The sequence below is a fragment of the Rhinopithecus bieti genome, unplaced genomic scaffold (assembly GCF_001698545.2).
Source record: "Rhinopithecus bieti isolate Rb0 unplaced genomic scaffold, ASM169854v2 scaffold_6782, whole genome shotgun sequence".
In the NCBI taxonomy this organism is placed as follows: Eukaryota; Metazoa; Chordata; class Mammalia; order Primates; family Cercopithecidae; genus Rhinopithecus; species Rhinopithecus bieti.
Genome location: NW_016805866.1, coordinates 1,895,787 through 1,907,644, shown reverse-complemented (window position 1 = coordinate 1,907,644; position 11,858 = coordinate 1,895,787). Strand labels below are relative to the sequence as shown.

Sequence of the window (11,858 nt, the reverse complement as noted above, 5' to 3'; positions counted from 1 at the left end):
ACCCATGTTTCAGCCAACCAACCAAACTATTAGAGCCCTTTCTAACTCTCTGAGTTAGAAATAATATAATATTTCTGTAATATTAAATGCAGAATCTCTGCTTAGTGATCCCATATCTATACATTCAGCCTGATTTAACTTTATGTTTCTTCTACTATTCTCCCACACTCTTAATATTCATTCCCATATATGTTCCCCAGGTTTCTCCTTATATAAATCAGAAAACTCAAGTAGTTCTTTTGGAGTGTAGTGCACCTTCTCATGGGTCATACTTTATAACTCAAAGTAGGCCCTTTAGGGATGGCAGGGGTAGATTAGATCCTGAGGAGAACCAGCATTGTCTTGCATAGCAACTGCCTCAGAGGAAGCCATTACTATTTCCTCAGGATTAACTACCTCAGACTGACATAGAAATACTGAAACCACTGTGGGTGGCAAGGCTGCTACCACCAAAGGTGTGAAGATCTATGCCATTCAGGGTGGGGAGGCCACTTTCACTGGGATTGGGAAGGTTACTTTTGCTGTGGATGGAGAAACCTCTTCCACTAGCAAAGAAGATGCATCAGAATGTAGGGTCTCAATGTCTGTAGCTTTATCAGGCTCTTCCTACATATCCCCATTCCATCTTACAGGATCCCACTTTTTCTCAACCAATGCCATCACTTTAACAGTAGATATCACATGAGGCTGGGAGTTCAACTTGCTTTGTAATTCAGCCAATCACACAATGAGGTTCTGGGTTTGATTTTCAGGAATTTCAGCCCTGTGGCTACAGGAGATAATGATTTTTCACGGCACAACTACAAGTTTTTAAGTCATTTATACAGTGCACGAGCTGGAAATTCAAATCCCGAGCCCCTCCTTTTCTTTTACCACTTGGTCCTACATTAGAAGCACCAAACCAATGTCATTATATTTCTTATTTTCCATTTTCCAAAAATGTTCAAAAGTGTCATATACAGAGTCACTTAGCTCTTTGCTTCTTGTAAGTATTAGGAGTATCCAATGAAGATATTTTATATATCTGTAGAAACAGTTTACTCCATTGACTATGAGTACTTTCTGTTCCTCTAGAACCACTCTCAGTACCAAAATATTTTATTGGTCAGAGTTCTCTAGGGAAAGAGAACCACTGGAGATTGCACACACAAACACACACACGCACACATACACACACCCACACACACATTGGGAATTGGCTCACATGATTATGGAGGTTAAGAAGTCCCATGATCTGCCTTTTACATCTGGAGAAACAGAAAAGCCAATAGTGTATAGTAGTCCCCACTTATCTATGGGTTTTCCAAGACCCCCAGTGGCTGCCTGAAACTACAGAGTATGAAACCCTATATACACTATTTTTTTCCTATATATACATATTATAAAGTTTAATTTATAGATAGGCACAGCAAGAGATTAACCACAATAACATAAAATAGAACAAGGATAACAATACACCATAACAAAAGTTATGTGCTGTCTCTTACTCGCTGTCTCTAATACTCACCTATCTTCTTCGTGTTATGATGTGAGATTATAAAATTTCTGATGAAATTTCCAGAAATAAACAATTCATAAATTGTAAATTACACACTGCTCTGAATATCATGAATAACATGGGCATTGTGACATAAATGAAATTACCAGAAATAAGCAATTCGTAAGTTTTAAATTACATGCTGTTCTGAATATCACGATAAACTCTCACACTGTCCTGCTCTGTCCCACCCAATTGCAATTAGTCACTTAGCCATACAGGTTATTAGATCAACTGGCCCAGTATCACAATACTTGTATTTAAGTAATCCTTATTTTACTTAATAATGGCTCCAAAGTGCAAGAGTGATGATGTAATATTTTTGGATTTCAGTTGACTGCAGGTAGCTGAAACTTCAGAAAGCAAAACCATGCATAAGGGGGAACTACTGACATTTAGTCCATATGTAAAGGCCTGAGAACAAGAAGAGCTGATGTCCAAGAATAGAACAAGATGGATGTTTCTGCTCAAACAGAGAGAATGAATTCACCCTTTCAATGTTTGGTTCTATTCATGCCCTCAATGGACTGGATGATGCCTGCCCACACTGGTGAGGGCAATCTTCTTTGCTCAGTCTACTGATTTAATTGCTAATATTATCCAGTAACCCCCTCACAGACACACCCAGAAGTAATGTTTTACCAGCTAGCTAGGCATCCCTTAGCGCAGTCAAGTTAATACATAACATTAACTATCACATAAGGATTCTACCCAGTGTTAGGGGAAGCATGGACCTACCAACACCTTGGTTTTTTGTTTGAGACAGAGTCTCACTGTGTTGCCCAGGCTGGAGTGCAGTGGTGTGATCTTGGCTCACTGCAACCACTGCCTCCTGGGTTCAGGACATTCTCCTGCCTCAGCCTCCCGAATAGCTGGAACTACAGGCGTGTGCCACCACGCCTGGCTAATTTTTTGCATTTTTGTTTTTTAATAGAGACGGGGTTTCACCATGTTAGCCAGGATGGTCTCGATCTCCTGACCTTGTGATCTGCCCACCTGGGCTTCCCAAAGTGCTGGGATTACAGGCGTGCCTGGCCAACACCTTGGTTTTAAACTGCTAGCCTCCAGAACTGTCAGACAATAAATTTTTTTTTTTTTTTTTTTTTTTATTTATTTTGAGTCGGGAGTCTCGCTCTGTCCCCCAGGCTAGAGTACAATGGCACATCTCAGATCACTGCAAGCTCCGCCTCCCGGGTTCAGGCCATTCTCCTGCCTCAGCCTCCCAAGTAGCTAGGACTACAGGCGCCAGCCACCACGCCCGGCTAATTTTTTGTATTTTTAGTAGAGACAGGGTTTCACTGTGTTAGCCAGGATGGTCTTGATCTCCTGACCTCGTGATCCACCCGCCTCGGCCTCCCAAAGTGCTGGGATTACAGGCGTGAGCCACCAACGCCCAGCCAAATTCTTGTTGTTTTAAACTACCTAGTTTGTGGCACTTTGTTACAACAGCCCTGGGAAACAAATACACCTTCCTTGTTATCCACATGAAAAGATATTCTAGAGTCACTTTGTCTTATTTTAGTCAATAATTGGTAATTTCGCTTGGTTTAAACATTTTTTTACCCCAGTCCTAGAGTCAGTAATATCTCTGTAGAGCCATTATTCCTTGGAAAATAGTATTTCAAGATAATGATCTGGAAGCAAGAGGTGCTCCCAAATACTGGAGCACTGGACTGGTCATTGTTCGTTTTGGCTTTCTGGGGACAAATATATTTTATAAGATGAAACATTGAGTTTGGGTTGTTGTTGTTGTTAGGAAAAGATATTTCCTGCTCTTGACCTGGAATCAGAATCAGACATTTCTCCACAAAGCACTGGTCTTGAAATCTTATAATTTAGGTACCAAGTGTACTCATTACTACTGTGCTGGTCATTGTTTCTAGGCCTCTTCAGAGCCAGCAGGGAATTTTGACAAAATTCACCAAGATACTTGTAATTCAAATTCAGGACTACAGAATTTGTACTTATCCTCCTGTACCTTACATCTGCATCTTCTTTCTCCCATATGATAATGAGATTAGCATTATGAATCAGGAGACTGAGTAAATAAGATTGCCCTCAACAATGCAGGTAGGCCTTATCCAATCTATTGAGGGCCTGGTTCTCAAGAACAATTGGGATTAGATAATTAGAACATAATATAATTACTCATATTCTTTAACCCACATTTCACATAAAATTACCAAAATATATTTCCAAACATTATCACCAACAGTGCAAATACTAACAACACTTAAATTTTTTTGGACATTTCTTTTTATCCTTAAAAATATCCCACTATGGGTATCTAGTCAAATTATTGTGTTTGAAAGTCACTTGAAAAGTTCTTTGTGCGTTACATAATATCTGGTTAAGTTACTTAATTTTAGATTGGGGAATTGTTTTCAAAATTTAAGTTTTAAAACTAAGTAAAATATGTGTTTTCAGTCAAATCTAAAAAACAAAAGTACATTTAAAGAACTCTTTTTTTCCTGTCTTCTCCACACTCTTCTCTCCCAGTCCTTATAGGTAACCTTTACAGATATATACATATGGTTTATATTTCCTTTTCTTTTTTTTTTTTTTGAGAGGGCGTCATGCTGTCGCCCAGGCTGGAGTGCAGTGGTGTGACCTCAGATAACTGTAACTTCCACCTCCCTGGTTCAAGTGATTCTCCTGCCTCAGCCTCCCAAGTAGCTGGGATTTCAGATGCTTGCCACCGTGCCCAGTTAATTTTTATATTTTTAGTAGAGACAGTGTTTTACCATGTTGACCAGGCTGGTCTTGAACTTCTGACCTCAGGTGATCTGCCCTCCTTAGCCTCCCAAAGTGCTAGGATTACAGGTGTGAGCCACTGTGCCTGGCCATATTTCCTTTAAAAAAAAAAAAAAAAAGAAATAGTAAGCAAGTATATTACACACATTTTTGTATTTTCTCTTTTCTTAAATGGAGGCAAAGAATACTCTTCTACATCTAACTTTTTTCATTCAGCATTATATTCCAAAGATCATTCCATAGTTGGTACACACATATATATATATATATATATATTCCTTATTTCTTCTTCCAGCTGCATAGTACTCACCTGTGTGCATGTACTATAGTTTATTCAGCCAGCCTCCTTATATGGACATGTGGGACACGGACATATTATATAATCTTCTTATATAAAATATTTACTTTTTTGGGGGGTGGGATGGGTGTTAATGCAGTCCTACAATGAATAGTCTGGGGCTATTTTCTTATTTTTATAAGAAAAGATATATGTATCTGTGGGACAGAGTCCTAGATTTGGCATTGCTAGGTCAATGGGCAAATTCATTCATAACTTTTACTACACATAGTTGGGCACATGTGTAACTAAGCAATCTGATATATTTAATCAATAAATCAGCTTTCAGCTTAAGGAATCATCTCATTATATTAACATACAAAAATTATGCTGTGGGCCAGGCACGGTGGCTCACGCCTGTAATCCCAGCACTTTGGAAGGTCGAGGTAGGTGGATCACAAGGTCAGGAGTTCAAGACCAGCCTAGCCAAGATGGTGAAATCCCGTCTCTACTAAAAATACAAAAATTAGCAGGGCATGGTGGCAGGTGCCTGTAATCCCAGCTACTTGGGAGGCTGACGCAGGAGAATTGCTTGAATCCAGGGGGCGGAGGTTTCAGTGAGCTAAGGTCGAGCCACTGCACTCTAGCCTGGGCAACAGAGTGAGACTCCGTCTCAAAAAAAACCAAAAGCAAAAAAAGAACGCTGTGTACTTATAACCAGCTCAAGTCTGGCTGCTCATTGTTCAGAGGCTGAAAACATGAGAAGCGACGTGTAGTGAAAGGATAGCAACTTTATTCAAATATTAGCAGTTGGGGGATGGACAGGCTCATGCCTTTAACAGATCACTCCAACTTTTTGGGTTGAGTGAAGGGGTTTAAGAAGCAAAAAGATGTAGGAAATATGCAGGAGTAGTGCAGGAAGGTGTAGGTCTGTGTGCCTTCTTCTGAGGGCCATCTTCAGTGACTGCCTGCCTGGAGGCCCAGTTCACGTCATATGACCTCAGCTGGTAGTGCTGGGCTAATGGTTCCTAATCCCCCTTGAGCAGGAGGATTCTGCAGTTGGGGTCTCTCCCTCTAGTTTGTTTCAAAATTGGCCCCTGGAATTTTTAAGCAAGCACATCATTAAGATAAGTGAGCCCTGTTCTCAGAAGGGGCTGGTGGGAAAGGGACAAACAAAGTTTCAAAGTATGTTTCAAGGCTGAAAGCAAGCAAGAAAGAAAAAAAAAGTTTTAAAATGCATTGTGAGGCTGGGATGCTGTTGCATATTTACCACCTGAGTTATCAAAATTTGGCTAAGCTTCTTGTAAAGTAAGCATTGGCCACCGACATCATTATTAAAAAAAATTTTTTTTGAGACAGGGTCTCGCTCTGTCTCCCAGGCTGGAATACAGTGGTGCAGTCTTGGCTCACTGCAGCCTCCGCCTCCTGGGTTCAAATGATTCTTGTGCCTCAGCTTCCCGAGTAGTTGGGATTACAGGTATGTACCAGCATACCCAGCTAATTTTTGTATTTTTAGTAGAGATGGGTTTTCACCATGTTGGCCAGGCTGGTCTCAAACTTCTGACCTCAAGTGATCCACCCACCTCATCCTCCCAAAGTGCTGGGATTACTGACGTGAGCCACCACTCCCGACTGTTGTTGTTTGTTTGAGACAGTCTGTCTCCAGCTCTGGTGCCCCAGCACCACCTTGGTTCACTGCAACCTCTGCCTCCCAAGTAGCTGGGATTACAGGCACATGCCACCATACCCCACTAATTTTGAGCATTTCTAGTAGACACAGGGTTTCGCCATGTTGGCCAGGCTGGTCTTGAACTCCTGGCCTCAAGTGATCTGCCTGCCTCAGCCTCCCAAAGTGCTAGGATTACAGGCATGAACCACAACACGCAGCCATCATTATTCAAATGTAATGGTAGTGTTCTACAAAGTGAGTTAAGAACATCTTTCCCCAGCTTTGATGATACTGGTGTAGCTGTTACAGTTACCATTAATAATAAAACACCCACCAAATACTTGTCAGAGCACTTCCTAGTACCTTTGATCTTCCAACAACGATAGGTGATGGTGATTATTTCACCTTATTGACACACAGCGAATCATGGCACAATGTCACACAGTAATTTAGTGGCAAGAGTCAAACCTGATTCCACCAAAACTCCACATCAAGTTAACTTATTTTTGCTAAAAACTACAAACTGGTCTACACTTTGTTCTATAGAAAATAACTTAGAGCTGGTTGGTGTTTCAAGGCACGAAGTAGCAATTTCAAACTAAGTTACAACAGACAAAGACAATTTAAAAAGATTAAAAAAAATCTCTTCATCACATGTATAGAACTGATTTGTGTGGTCAGCAATTTCTTCTTATAGCCACCACCAAAAATTTGTGCATGTGAAAATTGGCAGTTTCTTTGAAAATGACAAAAACATAGGTGAAATCTGAATGCAGTATAATTTTTTTTTTGGTAGGACTGAAATATGTATGCTTTCAGCAGCTTAAATGAATGCTATGACTATGCACTACCCTTTAAAACAAGAACTTTCATTAAGATTAGTAAACTTGCTGGGCATAATGGCTTACAGCTGTAATCCCAGCACTTTGGGAGGCCAAGGCAGGTGGATCACCCAAGTTCAGGAGTTCGAAACCAGCCTGGCCAACAATGGTGAAACCTCGTCTCTACTAAAACTACAAAAATAAGCTGGCGTGGTGGCGTGAGTCTGTAATTCCAGTTACTTGGAAAGCTGAGGCAGGAGAATAACTTGAACCCATGAGGCAGAGGCTGCAGTAAGCCGAGATCACACCACTGCACTCCAGTCTGGATGACAGAGTGAGACTCTGTCAAAGAAAGAGAGAAAGAGAGAGAGAGAGAGAGAGAGAGAGAGAGAGAGAGAGAGAGAGAGCAAGAAAGAAGGACAAACAAAAAGAAATGATTAGTAAGCTCGAGGCATCTTTCTTCTTCAATTTTGTATCGTCCCAAAGTGCCCAATACTACTGAGCATGAGGACCTAAATAGGCTTCAAAACTAGTTTTGTTTTTTTCTTTCTTCACTATTTAAGAAAATGGAGTTTGATGGGAAGTCACGAGATTTTAGTTTAAACCAATTTCCACGATCTTTTTAGACTCTGTTCTTTCTTGGCATTGTTGCTAAAATAGTCATTTGGACAGTAAAATACTTAAATGTTTGGACATAGAAGGTTTGGTGTCATTTTGTGGACGGTATAGCAAAATTTATACATTGATTTTTTTCCCTTTTCTTCTCTTGTTTTACAGCTATCTACTGTTTAGGCTGCATATTAAAAGAAAGACGCAACATTTTATCTCCCAATATAAATCATTTTGAAGTTAAAAAAACACACACAAACATTCATCACAAAGAGAGGACTATTATGTATCTATCTAAGTACATGGCTGCTACAAAGTATGAGATCAAACAGCAAATCCTGTATAAATGTTTTATAGAGTAGAAAGAGCTGTTAAAGTTAGAAACATCATTCAAGCTGTAGGAGACCAACAATAAAAAGTTCAGATAGAAACAATTTACATATGATGCTAAATATAATCTTACTTGGGAGAAGTTTTCTCTCACAAATTTTCAGTTTTGTGAATTAAAAGGCTGCAGCTTCTAAGTATTCAGTCTTACAATTTTCGTGAAAGAACAGAAAATATTTCTTTCTGAAACTAAACTGGATGGCACACATATGTTGCAATGAAGGCATATAACAGCTGTTGAGGGACTGGGAAACCAATATATTGGAATGGAATCCATGATGGCTAGATGCCAGACACACAAGCAATCTAAGTTCCTGGGTAAATATTAACCAAGTGCTTAGGTCTTTTTGCAATCTAGGTGTAAAGAGAGAAGCCAACTCAGAGCCTCCAGGGAGTCTGATGGTCTTAAGGAGGCCAAGACTGGGTTTTCCGCCATTTTAATCCAGTTACTACATTCCATTATTTCAGATTAAATCTGTGAAGAGCAAACCTCATAGCTTCTCTTCCATGTCCTGTCTGCAGTGGTTTTAACTTTAACTGATGGCAAAACTACTCAACCATTTAGTCAAGAATACCAAGTAGTAGGGAAGAAAACTAGGTGGAAAGTGAATGATTGCAGGTGCAAAGCGTCTGGAAGTATGTATACAGGGAAGCAACAAACAGTCCTCTCAATACGTAGTAAAACTTACCAGGAATGGTATTGTTTAGTGTAACTTTTTGGCTTGTCACCTGAATATTAAATGAATTACAAATGTTGATAGAATCATAATTTTATATAATATACCAAGAATACTGATTTCCTGTGATTTTTTTCTTTAAGTGTCCCAGACCATGAAGCTGTACAGGAAACTGGGAAGCAACTAAGGGTTAAGAGGCGAACGGACTTGGCGTGAAAAGAAATCTCAGGGTTCATAGATATTCTCTACACCCATTCACAGTCCCCCATTTTCTGGGTATTCAAGGCCTCTGGTTTCTCTAATCCCTTTCTTCAAGTCTTGGCAGGATGCATTTTTTTCCCTCTCTGGTAATACGCTTTTGATATTTTTCAAATCCGGTTTCACCAGCACAGAACTTTGACATTTCGTTTTGCTTTGTCTCTGGAAGACAAACTCCCTCACTCATCCAAGCGACATTTCAAGTCCCTCAAAATTCCCAGGGACAAGAAAATTAGGTATTATGAATTCTGCCTTCCAAAGAGCATTCTCTGTTACGCTTGCAATGTCGATATAAAGGCAGGATTTGCTTGGGCAGAATAGGTCAAAAGCTTAGTGAATTGCACACGGAACACAGCCTGCTTGCTCTCTTAGAGCGAGAGGCCATGAGAGTTGCTGGGTCAAGGGCATGCATTTCAATGTGATCAGTCACTATACGTTGGCCATGCGGAGTCGCAGTATTTTGGCAATATTTTTAAAAACTAGGGAAAGTTACTGTGCTGTTATAATCCAAAGGCTGGTGGGGTTTTATTCCCCCTCGCATCTCCACTAGCGTGATAAATTATTTAAAGTACGTGGGCTAGTAGAGAACTAACCTCTGGGTAACTTAAGCCTAGTCTTCGTAGCCTACCCAGTGTGCAAACAAACGAATCATAGGTTACTAATTCTGGAATGTTAAAAGTGGGCCCAGATCGGCTTTTACTCCCTTTGGGAAATCCTACACAACTCTGCGCGCGAAAGACCCACCCTCGGTGAGGCGCGAAAGCCGAGAAGCTTAGAGTCAAAGCCTCGCTGACAAATCAAGAGATGACTCCGCATTTGAAACCTTCTCGAATAGGAACGCGCCAGAGGACGGAAGCTACGCCACGTGACCAATCCTACTCCGCGGCCATTCCTAGTGAGGCAGTAGGCACCGCCTCTGTCACATTTCCTAGCTCCTACAGCGCGGGACCGGGCGGAAACGTGCGACAAGAGGCGGTCCCACCTAACTTCGGAGTGTCACTAGAACTCGCGTCTTTTCCAGCAATGCTTTGCAAGTACTTCACCGCAAAGAACTGCCGCAGACTTCCGCCTGGGTGCTAACCACGTGATCACGCGAGCGTTGGAGAGGCGTAGGTCCGACTACACTACTTCACTCCCCGGGCTCAGCCAGCCCAGCACCCGCCACGGCGCGTGACAACGCGGCTCGCAGCGGCCTCCGCCCCGGCGCGCCTGCGCACGCGGCTCTCGCGGTGTCTCGCGCTCAGCCCCGCCCACATCTGCCCCCGCCCTTTCCGCCCCTCCCTCCCCCTTCACCCTGTTTCTCGGCGGCGGCGGCGGCGGCGGCTCGCGCAGCTTGTTGGCTCGCTATATAAAGGAGAGAAGCGGGCGGACCGGACGGCTGGAGCTGCAGCCGGTGGCGGCAGCGGCGGCGCAGGGAGCGGCGACCGGTGGTGGTTTCCCTCCTTGGCGCGGGGTGGGGAGCGGCCAACGCCCCCCGGACCCCTAAAGGGTCGTGGCTTTTTTTTTTAAGGCGATTCTCGAGGTTTTTAGCTGCGGGAGGAGTGCCCCCCTCCTCCTCTCTCCGCTCTCCCTTACTCCTTCAGGATTGATTTAAAATTTTTTTCCCCAATCTTGCGGTGATTTGGGTCACCCTCCGGGTGTTTTAGTTTTTTTTTTTTTTTTTTTGGTTTTGTTTTTATCTTGTTTTCTTGGGGTTGCCCCCTCTTGTTTGTGTTGTGTGTGGAAATGGCGAACTCGGCAAATACAAACACCGTGGTAAGGACGCAGGTGGGCGGGCGGGGGCTTGTTCAGGCGGCAGCAACGGCCGGCACGGGGCGGGGGCGGGGACGAGCGGCGGACTCCTGGCCTCGCTTTCAGCCGTCCGCGCGGCCGCCGCGCTTCCGCCTCGGGCGGATCGGGCCGGAGCGCGGGCGGCGGGCGCGGGGCGCGAGGGCTCGCGGCGCGGGGCAGGGCGCGCGGCGGCTGGCCGGCCGCTGGCGGGCCGGGCCGCGGAGGCGGTTGGGCCGGGCGGGCGTGCAGCCCCGGCCCCAGACCCGGCGCCGGGAGGAGAGGGCGGGAGGGGAGGCCGCTCTTTTTCCGCCCCCGAGGGCCGTCCGTGCTGGCTTGACGACGGGCTTTCCGAGCGGCCTGCAGAAAAAAACCGTGTCTGGGGACATCGGGCGAATCCCCGAGACCCACAGTGATCCACTTTAATGCAGTGGAAGAATAATGATTACTTTGGGGGTTACTTAGGTTTTTTCTGGCTGTTGTGCTTTGGGAACCTTCACTGGGGCCATTTTATGTTTTAAAAAAGGACGAAGGTTGGTTGAAAAGCACTTATCTCAGTTCCTTCCGAATGGGTAAAATGGCGAAGGGGAAGACCCCCATCGTATCTTCGACTAGCAGAAGCACCAAAACAAACAAAAAAAGCCTGCAGTGGTCCGAGTGTCCCCGCTTTCGCCTTGAAATTTACCTACTTCTTCCCGTTGGTCCCTTTTTGGTTACTTGCGATCACGTAGGTTTGCAAAAAGCAGTCACATAAATAACCTTTTCAGTCACCAACGCAATGTGATCACTAGTCCACCCAACTCTTATTTTTATGATGACAATAAAACACGTTTTTGCCCTGTCCCAAATGCCGCAGACCGGCCCGCGGCCGCCCGACACCGTACCGTTGGCGACTCGGGTCGATCCATCATGGCTGCGGCCGCTTACCCTGCTTTTCAGTCCCTGAGCCTTGTGGTCCTCCTCCCTTTGGCTGCCCTGTTTATATAGAGCCATTGCCGCTCTCTAATATAGACTCTGCCAGGATGGGAAGGTGCTTTTCAGTCCTACGTCACCGCCTCTCCATTTAAACACCAGATCCGGCTTTAAATAGTGAGAGCTGCTG

General features: G+C 43.7%; 1 protein-coding gene across 1 annotated transcript in view; it reads left to right on the top strand.

Moving 5' to 3' along the window:
* The first annotated feature begins 9,782 nt into the window (after positions 1 to 9,782).
* GTF2A1 (general transcription factor IIA subunit 1) overlaps positions 9,783 to 11,858 on the top strand; it is a 47,127-nt gene continuing 45,051 nt past the window's right edge. The window contains exon 1 of the mRNA XM_017873849.1: positions 9,783 to 10,744. Within this exon, the coding sequence (XP_017729338.1) occupies positions 10,715 to 10,744 (30 nt within the window). The 5' untranslated portion in view covers positions 9,783 to 10,714. The remainder of the gene's footprint in view (positions 10,745 to 11,858) is intronic.